Source organism: Anabas testudineus, chromosome 16, assembly GCF_900324465.2.
Source record: "Anabas testudineus chromosome 16, fAnaTes1.2, whole genome shotgun sequence".
Taxonomy (NCBI): Eukaryota; Metazoa; Chordata; class Actinopteri; order Anabantiformes; family Anabantidae; genus Anabas; species Anabas testudineus.
Window position 1 is genome coordinate 12,243,357 of NC_046625.1, and position 19,038 is coordinate 12,262,394.

Here is a 19,038-nt window from a genome sequence, read left to right on the forward strand (position 1 = left end):
AATTAAAATCAAAACTATTTCTAGATTATTGTCACTTCTTACTGGAGTACACTGGATTGTATTCTTAAGAATTTGCTGTATTTTTTTTATTCTGCCTAAGACTTTCCCTGAGGTAGAGGATAAATCTACTCAATAGAGAGCTATTAAAGCCCTTTTGCTTGCAGTTCTTTTCATGTACTGTGGTTAAGACAGGTCATATGATCTGTAACTTCACAATTACAATTCAGAAAACTGACTTGTCCAGGACCAAAATGTTTAAGTAGATACAGCAAACAGTTTATTTTTCTTGCTGCATCCTACTGGATGTTTTTTTTTTTTAAAGTAAAAGAATCCCCAAATAAAGCAAAGAATTTAAAAGCTAGATACAATTAAAAATTGCATATCCAATGGGCACTTTCAAAGCAGCTAAGTTGAACTAGAAATTGAACTCAGTACAGTTTTAAAAGGGGCAATTGTGTATCAGGTCTAGCCCACTTTTTAAAAATGAGCTACACTATCCCCATGTAAGAATAAGCCAGGGTACTCCCAGAGTGAAATGCCAACCTCTTACATGTTTGTACTATGAGACTAGTACACATCTTAGAAATTCAATTTCAACCTACTTTCCAGGGACATAGAGCAAATAGTGTGAACTTGCTTGAACTTTGTGCATCTAAGACAAGAGGCTTGCAACAAATGAGGTCACTGCTGTAATGCCCCCCCCAGCAGGAATTTGGCCTTTCCACTGCTCAGTCACCCACATCCTTATAAGAGGGCTGCCGACACTAGAACATGTTGCTTTTCCCTTAAACAAAAGGGTTTTGTGCACAGCCACTTGATTTAGCAAAAGCTAGACATGCACCACTTTGGAATGAGCATTTGATTGAACCAGCTCCAGTTGTATCCAGTAGAGGATACCATAATCTAGTAATGCAGAATTAAACACTTTGGTATCAGTTAATACTTTATTAGCATGTTTGGAAACAGCTAGTTTGCATTTGGTGTTTTATAGAGGTCCATCTTCAATTGGGATGTTGAATTAAACCTTCTCATAGGTCCTCACTGCAACAACGTCCTCCATGACGCATCTCTGTAGAGAGAATGGGCAACTGTTAGAAGTTATAATGTCCAGAGACTAAAGTGAAGCATACCTGTTTAAATACCACGTACAGCCAGTCTACTTTATTCTTATTGATAATTATGCTGGTCATTACTCACAGCTGTCAGTTTTCCATCTCGAATCTCTCGTTCCAGTGTCGTTGTCTTTCCATCCCACGTCTGTTTCTGCACAAGTTTGCCGTTCTCAAACGTGATGATGGTCTAAAGGTCATAGTGGTGAGTCAGCAGATCCCTACAACGACTTCACAGGATGATGTTCGTGCAGCCAGGTTAACTCACCTTCGTCTGTCGACCGTCTGCAGTCGTCTCCTCAAATTCATCGTCCAGCTTGAACTTGATCTCTGTGTTCTTGAACGTGCTCTCAGACTTCATTGAAATAACACCACCGTCCACGCTGATCACCAGTTTCGGCTTCACCACGTTGCCCATTTGACGAGTGGCAAAGCCCACACCTTGAAAATAAACAGGCTTCATGAGGTTTGCAGGTCGTTGTGCGACTGTTAAACTTAATTAAAACCAAACCAAACCTCACCGAGTGCCTTCATGTATTCGTCAAAGTTCTCGCTGGCAGTCAGAGTCCAGGTCCCAACAAACTGCTCAACCATGGTGCTGAAGATGAAGCGCAGCCTCCTACACGAACACAGGCGGTTTCAGGAGCTCCTGATTCAAGGTGAAGCGCGGAGAGAGCGACGTTCAGGAGAGCTGCCTATTTAAAGTCCGCGCGAGCACGCGCTTCATCCACGCTTTCAGCCAATCGGGAAACGGGAACCTGCGTTGTCATGGGAGCAAACTGGTTCGGGGGGCGTGTCTAGCGTGTAGTCAGCGCAGGTGAGCTGAGTTTAGTGTTAGATGGACAGGTGAACAAGCTCTGTAGAGACGCTCTAGCTGGATTTAGTCGTAACGATACTGTGTTTATTATACAATAATATTATAAAACAGGCTTAATAAATCAGTCATTTAAAAAGTTACATTCTACACTGCTTCACCAGACATCAATTAATCATTTTTATTATGGGAAGTATTATGTGAAATTTACCCATTAAGAAATTCAGTTTATTGTTCAATGTTGTTCAATCTTATTGACCATTTCCTTTTTAAATAACACGTTTTATTGAATTACCTGTAGCTTTACGTGTCCAGATTTTTTTTTATGTTAGCCCAGTATACCTTGTGCTTTGGGTGGAAACTGGTTTTGCCCAGTAGAGGGCGCCTGTGAAAAGCAGATGAAAGTGTTGACAAGGGCAACGAATGAATATGTTAAAATGGACGTGAATTAAAATATGACATTTCTGATTGCATTTGATGATTATTCCTTGCATATTTTATATAAGCTATGATGTTTTAACACAATTCGAGCATATCCAGCACTAAATAATCCCACATCAGAGTAAGTGTGTTACACTGATGTGGGTCATGCAGGCCTATACTCCCTCCCAGTGGTTTCAGCAGTACATTACAGTAAGCCTTCTACTTGACCTTTTTGGTTTTGTGTGTTTTGAAATTACATTTAAGATAAACTAAAATCAGCACAACCACAAAATCAAAACAGGTCGAAATTATCTTTTTGTTCTGCTCTGGGATTAGATGTACTACTATCTAGATCAGGTTTACTCGTTATAGGAAACCAATCTGCCTTTTAGTGCAATAAAGAAGTACAGACTCCACTACTGCATGCTACATAGATTTTTCTGCATTATTTTCACTCAATTGTCTCTATGTAAGTCAACTCAGTGCAAAAAGTGGACAGTGACATTGTTTTGCTTATGGAAGTAAGAGTAAAATTAAGAAAAAATTAAGAAGCTGTTTCAGTTGGGTGTTGTCTGTTGTAAGAGCTCAGGAGTGCTGCTGATGACGGTCTGCAAGAGATCAAAGTGGAAAGGAGTAAGACAGAAATGAGTGGCGATTCTTAGAGCAAATCAGATTCAGATCAGATGAGTTCCCTGTGACATATCTCTTCAGTGGATTACAAAGGATTGAACATCAAACACTGATTCCTCCGACCATGCAGTATTTTCACATTTGACTCTCAAAGGCCTTTCAGGCACTGTTAATCACTGCCTGCAAAGTTAAAGTATAAAACCCTACGAACAAAAGAAAAAAAATTAGGTTTGGTGGTGAATAGTGCAAACATCTGCAATATAAACCTGACTAAGGGGATATGTTGTTACTGCTCGTACATTCTCTGCCTTAGTGCAGTAGATTAATAAATCTGCACAGAAGATCTTAATCATATGCAAGCATACAATTCTCATCTGTGATTAAACAGAATCTGGGTGGGAGATGATGACATTTAGCACCTTTAAGAACCCCACTGTTCTATTAAAAGCCAAAAATAGTTCAAATGGAAATAGCAAAGCTCTTTCCGTTACATAATAAGTAAGCAAATCATGGAGCTGCTGACAGTGAATATGTGTGCAGAGAAATGTCCCCTGAGAGCCCGTTTTTAACTTGCTCGCACTGCAGTGCAGCCACAAATTTTGTTTGCACAGTGAGACATGGCACTAGGCTTGCATGCCATCATGATTTTGATGAGTTAGGTGAGGTGCTCATTTTTATTTTCATCAAGTCAATCCAAAGATGGTTTCATCTCTTTATACAAAATTAGGTGTCGACATGAAATAACACAATCAATGTATGCCATATAAACATTTCTGAACATGAGAGTGAGTAACATATTCACAGTTCAAATGCTTGAATTATTCATCAAGTTCAATGGCAGTCAGTAGGAATGTGATAATTAAAGAGGCTGGACTGTGATATATCATGGAAAGCTGTCTACTAACCCAATAATCCGATTACTTGTTGTTCTGTCACCCGGGGTTTCTCTGCATACATACAGGTGCCATCCAGCAGACCCGTCTAATGAACATGTACTCTTGCTGGCAGACACAGAGAAGTCCCTTCCTCCTGGTTTTCATCAACACTTCAGCCCTCATTGATGGGAGAACAGCGGCCATGGACAAAAGCTGTATATACTGTACAAACACAGCTCTGAGCGGCAGCACACTGACTCATTCTTCAGTGTGTGTGAGAACGGAGGGGGACCCCTTTCAGCTCCTTTGTGTTGGTGTCTGTCAACAGTGTAGTTGGAGGCAGAGGCCATTGTGGCGGCCAGTGTTTCGTATTGACACAGGGCCTCGCTCAGCTTGTTCCCAGGGTCCAACCTGAGGACTCATGAATAATGGAGAGAGGATCCTCAGGGCCAAGGGGGAGCTCACAAGTCTGACTGGGCTTATTATAAACCTAAACTACAGTGTTATATGTCAGCAGGTAAAACCGGGGTCACAGTCAGTCCCACTGATGCTGAACGTTGCTGCAACCCTCTAAGCCTGTCAGGAGAATCACATAAATAACAAAAGCTGCACAAAATATTTAATGAACACCTTCTACCTGATAATGAGGATCTTTTTCCACTCTCACATCCCGTTTTGCAGTATTCTTCTAAGCTCCAACTGTATTTTACAGTATATTCTGGGTAAGCCTTTGCCTGAGGTAGGGGATAAATCTCCACGTAGAGATCTAACAAAGCCTTTTAGCACTGCCTTTCATGTGCTGTAGTTCAGACATGTCCATAATCTGTTAACAAGACCTAACAATGATTAAAGCTTTTTGTAGAAACCCTTCTGCTGGCTCGTCTGAGAAAGAATTTAAAAATGTGTTTTAATTGATATAACAGAGTCATGATTGTACGTTGCAAAGGTATTTTCTTTAATTGCCAACTCTCTTAGTGGATATGATTTTAATACATGAAAATGTTTAAGTAATGAAACAAACAAGAATGACCAGTAATACCTGGGTGCATGCCTAGCCTTGGCACCAAAAGAGGGCATCACTTCATGTCTGGTTCCCAGCAGGTCCAACCATCTGCTGAGAGGCTCACACGACCTGAGCAATATGCCCTCTCATCTTTGCCTTTTTACACGGCTGCTGGAGGAGGAGGTACCAGAGGCCAGTGTGGGCGCCAACCGTTCTGCATAGTCAGGATGAAGAGTGTGTGTGTGGCGGAGGTCAGAGAGGTGCCTCTTGCTTGTGTGCTTTGAGCTTTTTCATGCTTCCTGCTTTGATCTTCTTTCTCATCCCTTCATCCCACACGCTCCCTATGCCTCAGGCTTCTGGTTTGCAGCACACTGACAGTGGGGAAAGGGGGGCACGGGAGGGGGGGTCCTGCCTCTCACAGAGACACTGCTTGTTCTGTCAATACAGAGAGAGGTGCAGGGAGAGCTGCCAATGGGGCACAGCCACCGGGTGCAGAGTGCAGTGGGCGGAGGGTTCACCAGGAGCTAAAGTGATGGATACTGTACAGTTCTGTGCCCTTGTTTTATGCTCTCTGAGATCCCCCAGCAGTGGGCTGAAATTCTTGTGTGAAAAACAACTGCCACAGTGCTTAAAGAGCGGCCTGCTGACCCCTTACAACATGGGAAAGTGCACTCCTCAGTTGGTAGGTATATAAAGCCTGCAACATTCATGAGAATCCCTGATAAATCACTCAGCTTGAGGCCTCTCATGTCTCTCATAGAACGATTACTCTCTCTGGCTCACTACAACGTGGTCCTTTCTGCTAAAGCCCTAAATAGGCTGTGTTCAATGTGTTGCTAAGTAATTAATTTGGCAAGACGTGATAGTTGCAGAAGCATGACAGTCGACATGTGACCATGTGTCACATAACATATTTTTTCTTGTCCTTTGATTGTCTATACCCTAATAATCCATATAACCCCTCACCACGTGCAGATAGTCCCCCAATGGCCCACATGCTGAGCCAAGACCAGGAAACACAGATGTGACGGCACAGAGCAGAAACTCTAATTGAAGATTAATTGGAGGGGGGAGGGGCTCACCTTTATTTAGACATGTGGTAAGTGTTAGGCTTTGTGAAGCAAATCCCCCATTTCTGCAGATGACTGCACTTAATATTTCATGACAACTTTAAGGGAGGGGGGGTTCCTCAGGGGGCTCTACTGTGCAACTCTGCAGCTAAATAACACACATGGTCTTCCCTGTTGAATTGATGACAGACATCACTAAATACTTTTTAGAATCATCGTTGCCTCAAATGGTGGAGTGGACAAACTAGCAGTAGATACAAGTAACAAGTATAATGTGCCACAATGTTTTGGTTTTCTTTTAAGGATGTTGCTAAGAGTCATTTCATAAAACATTAACATGTTTAGCAATTACACACATTTCAAAAAAAGAAGAATAATAAAGAACATACCTATGTTGTGGTCAACATTTCAAAGATTTTAATGAAATCTTTCTTAAAATAACATTATTTTAAAGAAAGGCTGGAAAAATGTACACACAAATGTACAAAGTATGTGGGTTATACAAAGAAAAATAATGTACAAAGGCAGCCAGCAATAATAATGGAATTAACAGCAGGATTTGGTGGGATTCTGATGCATGTTTGTGGGGAGAGAGAGAAAGAGTTAAGAAGAGCTGTGCTAACAGGCTTTCTGCAGATCACTGGCAGTTTGACTGCAGTGGAGAGTAATGGGGCTGGCAGGGCGGAATCAATTACTGGCCACAACAGATTTTCCCACAGGTCGGAGCTTGGGAAAGCAGTACTTTACTGCAGTGCAGACAGCTGGCACAGAGCATCCACTGGGAAAGGAGCCGGCTCACAAAAAAAGACAGCTTTTTTTTTTTTTTTTTGATAAACTTGTGACACGCCATAACATCTTTTTTTTTTTTCTTTTCCACATAAAAATATTATTTGTTCTAGTAACTAATCCGATTTTGTTCCAAACAGGAAAATAAAAAACTGCACACAAGCCACCGAGGAACCTTGCCTTAGGTATTTGAGGTATGTAGAGAAGTTACTCATATGTGATAGTTGACCTTCAGAGACAGACCTGCTTTAAAAAACACAGATTTCCCCTGGCAGTGATCTGTTTTGTCTACAACAGTGCACACACACACACACACACACACACACACGTATACAGTGCAGAAAGAAGTTCTTAAAATTTTACTTAGCTCACACTTCATGTGGCCACTGTCTGTGAGCTTCCCTTTGCATGATGTAAACCAGGAGATACGTTTCAATTAGAGCCTCAACACCCCCCCCCCCCCCCCCCCAGCTCCCCACATACATACACACACACATACACTCTATTGATATGCAAACAATGTTTTTCCTGTGGCAACACAATGTGTGGCCTTAAAAGTAGCTAGCTCCGTGGTCTTCCTTTCTCTGTGTCAACATCACATTCTGTCTCCTGTTGTGCTTATTTGGGAACCAGTCTTGTCATCTGTCTTCCCACTATTGTGGACTTGCATTAGTTAACTGGTAATGGGCAGCATACTGGAATACCTCTTGAACAATATAATTGTTAGAGGTCATTGTGTAGGAGCGTGCAGCACTGGAGAAAAAACAGACGAAATTGATTTTATTTACTCAGACTCAGACCATTCACATCTTTTTTTTTAAATGCAACACACAGTGGTCCTATCAGAGTTCAAAGTATAGTTTGAGTCTTCTCTGAATGGTGTTCATGCCCTGTAATTGACTCTAAGCCCTGTAATTGGCAACCAGTTCTAAAATCCTGGTGTCAGTATCATAACCTGAAGAACTGTCCTCAGAATAAAAAAAAAAGAATCCTGCTAAACAAAGAAATGAGGAAGTCAATATATCCTCCCTGTCTTTACCTATCCAAAAAGCACAAGGAGAAAGGATGCCAACAAAGGCAGGAAAGTAAAGAATGAGAAGGCGGGTGTATTATGGCAAAACAGTGGGAATAGGTCTCAGGCCTGGTCTGGTCCCCGCCCAATATAGCGCCTGGGTGCTGACTGGAACCAGAGGGGACAGACAGGAAGCTGTGGCCCATAGGATAACATTGTTGTATGGAAGCAGTGTGGGAGACATTTCCCCCAGTTGGACAAGGTGTCTGGGACCAACATGGGTGGCATTTCTCTGTGTTTACAGCTCATGTATATGCATCAAAGTTCATAACATTTTACATGCATCGCCCACTCCATTTAAATATAACATGGCTAGGACATAATCACACACACACACACACACACACATACACACACACACACACACGTCTTCCACACATACTAATGCAAACTTTACTTCAGCAGTTGTTGAATGACAGGTATAAGATGTCAGGATGGTGTGCACACAGGATACAGGCACGGCTGTGAGCGTCGCTACTGCAGACAGCCCCAACGGTTGACATAGTAAATCAATCCTGATGGGAGGGTGGGTAGGACGGAGGCAGGGGCAGTGGTGGGGGGGTCAAATGGGACTGAGCCGGCCTCTGTCAGACACACTCAGCCACTCAGCCAGCCAGAGAGAGGCTGTCGACGGGTGGGAGAACACTCGCCGGGAAGCGCTCACACGGAGATTGAGTTACCACGGAATTAGATCAGGGCTGTGGGAAACAGCACCTCCTAAACACACTCGCACACTCTCAGTCACACACACACATAAACACATGCGGACACACCAGCCCACATTCAGGCCGCACTCTTGCACACAAAGAGTCACCAAGGGAAACCTAAGGGAAGATTGAGGAAGGCAGCTGGGCACACGCCAGTTTCAAACAAATACTTGCTTATACCTCTTAGCTTCCTGGCACTGGTTTGGTAGTACTTTGGTGCTGAGTTAGACCCACAGTCAACAGGCAGTTTGGCATGATGTTGAAATTATTGGATGTAAAGATAATATGGAGGAACGTGGCAGGCAAATTAGCTCAATATAAACCCTCATTACAACAGGACATTTTACAGATTTCACACTCAAACTCATCAACAAGTCAACTGGAGAAGAGAGGCTGAGAAAAAGTTGTGAAATGTCAAGGTTTCGGGGAGAAAAATCATAATTATGTTTAATGGGCCACAGGAATGTCAGTGCTAATGTGAAGGACCTTGACACTCAGGTGTGAGGAGAGTGGTTTGTGTCTGCTTAATGGAGACCATGTGAACCTGCCTGTCCTTTTAGGACTGCTGGCACTGAAGAGACTTATTACTATAATAGTATCATAAACAATTCTGAAGTGATCCCAAATATACTCAAGTATTCAGCTGTGAGTCACGGAGAGGTCATGTGCGGTTTAGTCTAGCGTAACGAAGTAGGGAGAGGACTGGTACTGATCTGTATCTTAAACTGCCTCACACCACCTCTTCTGCCATGAATATATAGGTGCGTACATGTCCGGAAAGGGAGTGTGGAAGCCTTGGGAATCTTCCAATATGCTACTGGATAATGCAAATGTTAAGGTCCATAAATCGGTAAGGTGGAGCATGGGAGTGTAGAAGTGCATGAAATGGGTGAAGGTACAGTACAGGCATGGTTTTTTAGTGAAAGTGTGTGTTGACAGGCAGATGGGGTTTATGTGTGTGTGTGTGTGTATATATGTGTGTGTCAGGGACAGTGTAAGGCTCATCCACACTCTCTGCATCAACAGAATAACTGAAGCTTGCACATTGTATCTGTCACCGCCGAAGCCCCTCTGACATTTTGGGAACAGCGTGTTGGCCTCCAGTTGCTCCCTGGAATCAACCTCTCATCTGCACTTGTCTAGCTCCCAACACACCAAGTTAACAACTGACCTGATGGACAGCGCAGTGGAAACAGCTGCTCCTCTACAAGGCACAGGAATGGAAGACAGCAGGGGGGTCACGCTCCCACTGATGGCCTTACCAGACATGTCAGACTCAGTGGAGGAATTATCGGAAATGCTGTTGTTTCCCAACTTCAATCTCGGATAGAGAGAAAGGAGTTTCATTTTACAATATATTTCATATGTCTATCTACTGAATATGATGCAAGTAGAGGAAGAAATTATGATTATTTCTTTATGTAAAAGTAGCAAAACAAGAAGATCAAATAATGAACTACACTATTTTAATAGAGTAAAGTACAAGAATACTGGCAATAAGTAGTTTGAATATGAAAACAAAACTAGTATGACTGCAAATAGGCTTTACATACATATTTGAATTAAGTCAGATTTACACATAAAGGCTGAAATATATGTTATATGAATCAAATTTTCCCTAAAACATGCTAGAGAAACAGCAGGGAGGATCAGTTACACATATAAACAGCTCCCGCTATAAGTGGGGTCAAAGTTACCACACCTCCTGCAGACCACCCCTTGCTCCCCACCCGAATGAGGCTCTTTAAGCCTAAGTTGTGTTTTTTAATGTACCTCATAAGCAAAACATTCATGTGTGGTAGCTTGATCTTCTAAAAACATTTCTGTTGTTCTTTCCCACCGCACAGCAGAGCGAGGAGGCTCGGTGGATGAAGGTCTGCCTGTGCCAGTCAGTTGACCTGTTTGCAGTGACTGGGGAGGAGGCGGAGGGACAGGTGGGGGGAAGTTTCCTAGGAGAGCCTGGCAACACCACGGACTCATGTTCGGCCTCCCGGCTCATCAGTGCTGCTGTGGAACCACACAGACGACAGCAGACAATGAACAACACACTCTGCTAATAGGCCGTGTGTCCTCCACAACACTAAAGAAGGAGAGCGCTCCCACTACAATGGCTCCTTTTTGCTTAAGAGCTTGGGTCTCAGCAGGGAAACTGGAGACCTGAGGCCAGGAGTCTACTGGGCAGCCTGAGCTGGACTTCAGTGCTCTCCACAGGACACGCTGCACACATCCAACTCTAAATGCTGGTGAAATTCTCCATTGCATATTGATTTGAATAACTTCAGCACCTTCATCACACCTTTCTGCTTTGATCTACCTCACTGTTCATTGATTTTTCTTAATGATTTTTTTTTTACACAGGCTGTCACTCAAATACTAGCTCGATTTTAACAGGCTCAGGTTTTGCCGAGCACCGCCCACATGTTGCCGGGGTCCCCGCCCTCCTCTCCCCCCGGTGTGAAAACACTCACAGCAGCAGCAGCTCTGACGTTTAAAGTGTTGAACTCAGACTCTGCTGTCACAGCTCCCGTGGATCTTTCTCTGGAAGGAGTCTTTGGATCAGTACAAGCAAAATGAAGCGAAGCCACAATTACAGTTCATCCGACAGCGACCTGGACGACAATGTGGAGGTGGAGAAGGATAGCTGCGACGAAAATGGGTAAGTCAGCATGTTTTGAATATTATCATAATATTTATTAGGGTCCTAGGTGCTTGTTTTAATAAGTTAATGATGTGTTTTAATGATTTATTTCTGGCTCATCTTTTAGACACCTTGATTCTCATGGCTCCATGTCACCATCAACAACCACCCAGGTTCAAGCCAGAAAACGACGCAGAGGGGTAATAAACTTATTTCTGCTGCCAACACACGCACTGTCTGATTCCAGTGTTTCTACTATCAGTGACCTAATTTATCATGTTTTTTTTTTGTTTTGTTTTGTTTTGTTTTTTACAGATAATTGAGAAAAGGAGACGTGACCGAATCAATAACAGTCTGTCAGAACTGAGGAGACTGGTACCAAGTGCCTTTGAGAAACAGGTAACAGGTTATACCTCCTTATCATCATTGTTGGGACACATTTGCACATGCATGTAATATTCAGATGCTCACATGGTGGAAATACTGATTTCATTCAAATTGATGCAATTGTTTCTACACAGGGATCAGCTAAATTGGAAAAAGCAGAAATACTGCAAATGACTGTGGACCATTTGAAGATGCTTCATGCATCTGGTGGCAAAGGTAACAGACTTTTTTTGACTTTGTCAAATAAGTACATTCATCTTCAAAGAGCTCATTGATCAGAAAGTTGTTATGAATCTCAAATTCCTAAGTAGAGATTTGCTTTCAGTCACACGTCTTTAACTTTCTGATTCTGCTTCCTGTCCTGACAGGTTACTTTGAGGCTCATGCTCTTGCTAAGGATTACCACAGCCTGGGCTTCAGGGAGTGTCTGGCAGAGACAGCTCGCTACTTGAGCATTATTGAGGGTCGGGACAGCACAGACCCCCTCCGCGTACGCTTGGTGTCTCACCTCAGCAACTATGCCTCTCAGAGGGAGGTGCACACTGGACTGGAACACTTAGCCTGGGGCTCTGCCTACGGGGCTGCCCCTGCCCATCTCCCTCACCCCCTCCTCCTGCAGCACCCTCAGGGCAGGACACCTGCATCCAGAAGCAGCCCACCCTCCTCCGCTTCTTCCTCTACACCTTCCTCCTCTTCCACTGAGGCATCTGGGACATCCAGACTCAGTGCTTTGTCCTCCAACAGCTCCCTGCCGCTCAGTCTGTCTGTGCCGACATCCAAGCTTTCACCACCACTCATCTCATCCCTCTCCTCAATTTCGGCCTTCCCTCTCTCCTTTGGTGCTTTTCCTCTCATATCCCCGACGGCCCTCAACACAGTGAACCCGTCCTCCACCCCATCAAAGCCCTACAGGCCTTGGGGCACAGAGATTGGGGCCTTCTGAAGCTAACAGCCGGACTGAAGGCAACAGCTGAGCTGTGCCCACCACCACAGATAAAGGACGGACAACCTGCCTTATCTGTAAGATATCTGAGAGACACAGAAGAACAAAGCTAATTGACTTTATTTTATTAAGTATAAAGAATGATTGAGACATGTGGCTGAAGGATGTAGTTCCCTCTCAGTTTGTCATTTATTAATAAAGATATTCAAAATGGTTTTTATTATTATTATTATTTGCTGAAATTGAAAACTAATTTAGTAAACATGCACTGTCTCCAGGGAGAGAACTGATATGATGATATCATGTGAATTATGGGCCATAAATAGATTTAATGTAAGCATAAAGAGGTGATATTTAGTAGACCACAAACTGATACTTCTACATTTGTCGAGCACAGATGTCTGTATTTAACATAATGTAGAGTTGCCTAATTTGGTCTGCTTGTTGTGGGATCAGAAGTACAAGGAATATGTATATTATACATAAATATTCCTAAACTAACTGCTTGTGAATTTGAAACATGCATTCTTGTATCTATTCGTAATATTTTTCTACCAATAAATTGAGTTTAAATGTATAAAAGATGGATTTAAAAAGGTCTTTTGTCCTGCATTTGCTCCTTTATAGTGTTTTTCCTAATGTATTATAGGTGACTAGTTTTTCCCCACTGGTGCTATGTATAAGGAGAATCACTGTCATCCAAGTGATTAAGACCCTATCTTGCCAAATGACTTACAATCTGCAGGTGCATTATTGTTGCAACACTACAGAAGTTAATCATAAGGTAATAAGGTCCCAGTTATTGACTGAAACAGAATTCCTTTACTTCGTGCCAGGTAAGAAACTGAATCCAACAGCATTGTTGCCCTTATGAATACCCAGGAAATCATTAAGAGCCAGAGGAAATCCTTTACAATGTTGCCCTGACCTCACCAGCTTGGGTTGGTCTGAAATGGAAACAATAGTGTGAACAGGATAGGGACACTGGAGGAAAATGGTTAAAAAGTAACAACAACAAACAGACAACTGAATCTACAAATCACTACTCAGCTCTGAGGGGATGTTTCTGGTCCAGTGGTAGTTTTCAAGTTCACTGTTTCACTTTTTTTCATCCACACAGCTCCTCAGGCTTCCACAAGGGGCAGCCTATAAAAGAGTGAGTGAATTGTTTTTTATTGAAAACCTATAATCAGCTCATTTAAAACCTGAAACTACAGAAGCGAAATTTGAAATTCTTACAGTTCTTACAATTCTCATCATCATCTTGAAATTCACATTTGTAGTAAGTGTTTTTGTTATTACATTGCTTCTTCTTTAGCATTTGACACTGCAAATAGTGGGTGTATGGGCTTGAACCTGGTTTCTTTGGCCTAAAGAAATCTGTCACTGCCACCTAGTGGAGGAACATCATACATTTTGTTTGTCTTCTACATCCCCCACGGTTGAGTAAGTGTTTGAATTACACAAAAAAGACATTAAATTTTATTCCAGAAATAAAAAAATCAACCAAGGGACGACTGTGCTTGTCAGGATGTGTAGATAACTGGTTCTTTTATTTGGCAGTTTACATTTTCCTTCCTCTTTTAGCACAGAAAATCATTAGATGGTGCATGCCATGTTCACAGAACCCCAAACCTTTATTGAGCAAAGCTTTCACAGAGAAATATATGAAGGGAGAAACACAAGCAGCAGAGGATGCAGGCAGATATCAGTGGTACGGTATATTAAAAAGAGACTAGTTCAGTGTGCCGAATGTCAAGCATCCTGCATCCATTCTCTATCGAATCCCCTAAAGAGAGTAGACGCTAATGATGCCTCGTGGTAAATTCACATTCACACACACCCACACAGACATACGTTATGTTGTCACTATGGATATCAAGGTGGGAGCAATAGCACATTCCACTGTCCAAGACACTATGCACTGTACCAGTATGGTGTCATAACATTCAAGAGATTAATCCCCAAATACTGTGGCCATAACAGAGCTTTTGATTTAGCTAAAGATGCAATTGGTGGGTTAAGTGGGAATCTGCCCGTCCTTTGGCAGACTGGGCAAAGACATTCTTAGTAACGATAAAGCACCTATTGAGTTCATTATCAAGCTCATTTCAGAGCAAGTGGACACTTTATGAAGCTGTGGGTTTAGTTAGGTTCCATGTGTGCGTGGAGAGATTGAGTGTGAAGAAGATAGAGATGGGACACGCTGATATCTTGAGGAGTCTGTAGTCTAGGTACACCAACCGTTATTCTTCACAAAGACACAGAAACATCGTCATGACATCATCAGGAAACACCGAAGGCTTTCACAACAAATTGGTCGAGTCAAATTTCAAGAACTAAAACATTAATCAATGACATTTTTTGTATGTGTACTTCACTTGTCATAGATAGGTAGAGCCGGGGGACAAAGCTATTTACAAAATAATAGCCGTATTCTCACATTTTCCCTAAAATCAACAAATCCATTCACTTCTCAAATGAGTGTTATTGATTTTTGTATCCACTGATAATACTGATAGTAGTGAGTACTGGTAGAGTGGTGTATTGTGAAGTGGTGATGAGGTCCTCAAACCTCTCGGCCTCCAGGGTTGGGTGTCTGTTCTGAGGACGGTGAGGGAAGGGGGCTAGGACTGAATAGAGAGACGTAGATGGACCATGGAAGTCAGGACTTGGTGTGAGGCTCATGCTGTTAGCTCTTCCCTCAGCTCTTTGTTCCTACGCACCTCAGCTGCATGTCTCTCCTGAAAACACCAGAACAACACACAAAGACTGATTAGGGCTGTGACCAGTTGACATGGCTGATGGATATTTGTGCTTCTCTTCCTGCAGGAGACTACTTCGATTTCAGCACTTCTCACCTTCTCCTGTAGACGTTCCATCATGGCTGCCAGATGGGCATCACGGTTCTCCTTGATCTGCTCCATCTTTATCTGGAGCTTCTCCTCAGCCATCTTGCTGAAGTTGCTGTTCTCCTCCATGGCCTTTAGCAACACATCCCTCTCATGCTCTCGCTTTTCTGCCAAAGCCCGTAGCACCTGGGCCTCCTGGTACTAAATACGCACAGTAAAAGCAACAGACTGGCTGTTTGATACTTCTTTTTTCTTCTTAAAAAACCAAAACCTTTAACATAAGTGAAGCACTTACCTTCCTTCGCTCCTCGGCAGCCTCCAGTTTCTTCTCAATATCATCCAAAGAAATGTCCCTCTTGGGGGGTGATGGGAGGTTATGGGCTACGTCTGACACTGGAGACAGAGGCTTGAGGATCACCTCAAAGGCCTGGCCAGAGGCCCGCTTATTTATAGGTTTAACCTCCATATCTGTAAATCAAACAGTTACGATGACAATACAAACAAAATCAATATCCAATAATAGCATGTATAAGTCCCAAAGTGTGTCATTATTTCTCATGTCTGTATTTACAGGGAAGGCAAAACATCCACTGGGGGCGATTTGTTTTATACACGACAAAATCAATATTTGAGTTGATCCAAACCTTCAAATTCACACACAAGCTTGTTGCGTGGCTCTGGGTAGAAGCAGGAGCAGATGAGAGAGAGGACAGACAACTCCTTCATCTTTTCTTTGTATGCTGTGGGAACATAAACACGTAACATATTATCTAGGTGAGTGTCTTCATGTTACTCGGGCAAACTGTGAAACACACACACACACACAAGTATGTTATGAAAGGAAAATAATTACACTACTGCGGATGTTTTAATGATCTACTGAGAATGTATTTTTTTGTCACGCTACTTAATAAATGTATGTGTCCTTTAAAGATTTTCAAACTAAGCTCAAACAAGCATCACTGTTACTTTATGATAAAGCATTTGTGACTTCACCTGAGTAAACTGAGTACCTAGATCTGATGGTGTGACTATTTTCACTGTAATTTGCTAATTCTGTCGTCTTTTCTAGAACTTGACAACATGCCCACCTGGCTCTTCCTAGAGGACTACAGATTGTCAGTGCTGCTAAGCCTTCTGCTGCAAAGGCCAGTGTGTGAAGCGGCCCCTTGCTGCAGGGCTGGCCTGCCTCCCACCCTGCGATGCACCTGTCTACTCTGCCACATCTCTGCCACCACACAAGCATCATAATGAAGCCAGTTTGAACACGGTACTGTATTTTAAAATGGCTAAATGATTTACGTAAGCATAGATGTTATGAATGTTTTAGATGTGCATACAGAGGCTAAACAACTCCATGAAAACACATATGCTAAGTGCCTGGCCTACAACAATAACTGGCCGTCAGAAGGGATGACTAATTCAAGATGCAGTCTGATTAAAATCTGCTATAATGATAATGTAAAGTGTGATCATTCCTAGACCTAAATATCTGCAACTGGATGCTTTTCATTTGTATTCCTGCCAATAATATGTTTTTACAAAACAAATGACAAGGCATCAGTCACAGCTGGTGATGCATCCTTAGCAGGAAGAACTAAGAAAAGCTATAGAGATGAGTAAATCCAAATCAAGCGATTAAACAGTCAAATCACAGTAAAAAAAAATCGTTTTAAGTGAGCAGCTGGAGCTTCTTCTGTTTTATAGCGAGACGATATGAAATGTCAAGGCCGATGGAGCCCTCTCATCTTCGCTGTCGGCTAAATGCTCGGCAGCCCAGCATCTTGGGTGGGGTCCGTCTGCATTATGCTGCATGTTGGAGCCGCGGTAGCATGAACGGCAGGTGCAGCGTTGTAAATAAAGCTGTCTAGGGCCAATCCAGTGTCTAATTATCCACCGATCCACAAAATAAGATCAAAAGAAATGAGGACGAGAACGCTCAGACATTGATGGGGATAATAAATGAGACGTTTCAATAATCTGATAACGGAGGATGTTTGTCTTGCTATAATTAAGAGACTCTTGCGCTGAGCCAGTGGCCCACAGTCATAAATATGCTGTGAAGGTGAGCATCTAAATTCACTCAATGATTCACAAGACACGTTTCTATGTCGAGCCCTTACAGAAACACGACCTAAACCAGAAGCCTGTGCCGGACTAGTCTATGCAGAATCGATTCATCTAGATCCATCAGTCCGTGCATGTAAGCATCCATCCATCCATCCATCCATCCATCCATTCATCCATCCAGCACCGCACTGTTTTTAACATATCTGATGTGAACATGCTTACCAGTTGCTGTTTTAGCCATGGCTGATGTATTTCTCCGTAAAGGATGCTGTAGCTGTGTTCAGGTGAACGGTGATTCTGCTTAAGGCACTGAATCAGCGAATAGACCGGGGTAGGCTCGCAAGACAGACGAGAGGTGGGCGCGTACGGGAGCGCGCAACAAGACCCTCCTCCGCCCTCTGACGCGCAGGAAGATTTTCAGCATCTACTCTGACTATATACCCAGTATACTACGACATAACTACAGGAGTTTCAATAGACTCAAGTTTAGAAAAAAATAAATGGGTCTACAACGATCCAAAACGACAATACACCCGATAACTGTTGAAAATATATCCTGGGGGTAGACTACAACTAAGCACCTACACATAAGACATACAGTGAGGGAAAAAATTATTTGAACCCCAGCTGATTTTGTAAGTTTGCCCACTAACAAAGAAATGATCAGGCTATAATTTCAATGGTAGGTTTATTTGAACAGTGAGACACAACAATGACAAAAAAAATCCAGAAAAATGCGTTTCAAAAAGAGTTATAAATTAATTTGCATTTCCATGAAGGAAATAAGTATTTGATCCCCTATCCGTCAGCAAGATCTCTAGCTCCCAGGTGGATCTTATACAGGTAACGAGCTGACATTGGCAGCCCTCTCAGCTCGTTACCTGTATAAAAGAGACCTGTCCACAGAAGCAATCAATCAATCCAGATTCCAAACTCTTCACCATGGCCAAGACCAAAGAGCTTTCCAAGGATGTCAGGGACAAGATTGTGGACCTACACAAGGCTGGAATGGGCTACAAGACCATCGCCAAGCAGCTGGGTGAGAAGGTGACAACAGTTGGTGCAATTATTCGCAAATGGAAGAAACATAAATTAACTGCCAATCTCCCTTGGTCTGGAGCTCCATGCAAGATCTCACCTCGTGGAGTTTCAATGATAATGAGAACGGTGAGGAATCAGCCAAGAACCACTCGGGAGGAACTTGTCAATGATCTCAAGGCAGCTGGGACCATAGTCACCAAAAAAACAGTTGGTAACACACTACGCCGTGAAGGACTGAAATCCTGCTGTGCCCGCAAGGTCCCCCTGCTCAAGAAAGCCCATCTACAGGCCCGTTTGAAGTTTGCCACTGAACATCTGACTGATTCAGAGGAAGACTGGGTGAAAGTGTTGTGGTCAGATAAGACCAAAATCGAGCTCTTTGGCATCAACTCAACTCGCTGTGTTTGGAGGAGGAGGAAGGCTGCCTATGACTCCAAAAACACCATCCCCACTGTCAAATATGGAGGTGGAAACATTATGCTTTGGGGGTGTTTTTCTGCCAAGGGGACAGGACAATTGCACCGCATCAAAGGGAGGATGGATGGGGCCATGTACCGTCAAATGTTGGGTGAGAACCTCCTTCCCTCAGTCAGGGCATTGAAAAGGGTCGTGGTTGGG

General features: G+C 42.9%; 3 protein-coding genes across 3 annotated transcripts; 1 reads left to right on the forward strand and 2 right to left on the reverse strand.

Moving 5' to 3' along the window:
* Positions 1 to 930: 930 nt before the first annotated feature.
* On the reverse strand, positions 931 to 1,779 carry LOC113170086 (myelin P2 protein-like). Its single transcript, XM_026371983.1, has 4 exons — positions 1,631 to 1,779; positions 1,378 to 1,550; positions 1,198 to 1,299; positions 931 to 1,069 (listed from the first exon to the last, which is right to left on the reverse strand). Exons 1-4 carry the CDS (start codon positions 1,701 to 1,703, stop codon positions 1,019 to 1,021), a joined length of 399 nt encoding a protein of 132 aa, XP_026227768.1. The 5' UTR covers positions 1,704 to 1,779; the 3' UTR covers positions 931 to 1,018.
* Positions 1,780 to 10,985: 9,206 nt separating this feature from the next.
* LOC113170262 (hairy/enhancer-of-split related with YRPW motif protein 1-like) lies at positions 10,986 to 13,006 on the forward strand. Its single transcript, XM_026372286.1, has 5 exons — positions 10,986 to 11,145; positions 11,255 to 11,327; positions 11,443 to 11,526; positions 11,649 to 11,730; positions 11,883 to 13,006. The coding sequence occupies exons 1-5, from the start codon at positions 11,060 to 11,062 to the stop codon at positions 12,455 to 12,457; spliced, it is 900 nt and encodes a 299-aa protein (XP_026228071.1). The 5' UTR covers positions 10,986 to 11,059; the 3' UTR covers positions 12,458 to 13,006.
* Positions 13,007 to 14,458: 1,452 nt separating this feature from the next.
* Positions 14,459 to 17,775, reverse strand: stmn2a (stathmin 2a). Its single transcript, XM_026373235.1, has 5 exons — positions 17,602 to 17,775; positions 15,954 to 16,049; positions 15,605 to 15,777; positions 15,319 to 15,510; positions 14,459 to 15,201 (listed from the first exon to the last, which is right to left on the reverse strand). The coding sequence occupies exons 1-5, from the start codon at positions 17,618 to 17,620 to the stop codon at positions 15,142 to 15,144; spliced, it is 540 nt and encodes a 179-aa protein (XP_026229020.1). The 5' UTR covers positions 17,621 to 17,775; the 3' UTR covers positions 14,459 to 15,141.
* Positions 17,776 to 19,038: the final 1,263 nt, after the last annotated feature.

Bases quoted from the DNA above. Each gene is read 5' to 3' on its own strand.
- stmn2a (XM_026373235.1), bottom strand. The intron at 15,511-15,604 runs GTAAGTGCTTCA...GTGCGTATTTAG, and splicing joins CTGCCGAGGAGCGAAGGAAG to TACCAGGAGGCCCAGGTGCT. The intron at 15,202-15,318 runs GTGAGAAGTGCT...TGGTGTTTTCAG, and splicing joins TGGAACGTCTACAGGAGAAG to GAGAGACATGCAGCTGAGGT.
- LOC113170086 (XM_026371983.1), bottom strand. From the start codon at position 1,703: ATGGTTGAGCAGTTTGTTGGGACCTGGACTCTGACTGCCAGCGAGAAC. The intron at 1,551-1,630 runs GTGAGGTTTGGT...TTTATTTTCAAG, and splicing joins CGAATACATGAAGGCACTCG to GTGTGGGCTTTGCCACTCGT. The intron at 1,070-1,197 runs GTGAGTAATGAC...TTCTCTCTACAG, and splicing joins GAGATGGAAAACTGACAGCT to AGATGCGTCATGGAGGACGT.
- LOC113170262 (XM_026372286.1), top strand. From the start codon at position 11,060: ATGAAGCGAAGCCACAATTACAGTTCATCCGACAGCGACCTGGACGAC. The intron at 11,146-11,254 runs GTAAGTCAGCAT...CTCATCTTTTAG, and splicing joins GATAGCTGCGACGAAAATGG to ACACCTTGATTCTCATGGCT. The intron at 11,527-11,648 runs GTAACAGGTTAT...GTTTCTACACAG, and splicing joins CAAGTGCCTTTGAGAAACAG to GGATCAGCTAAATTGGAAAA.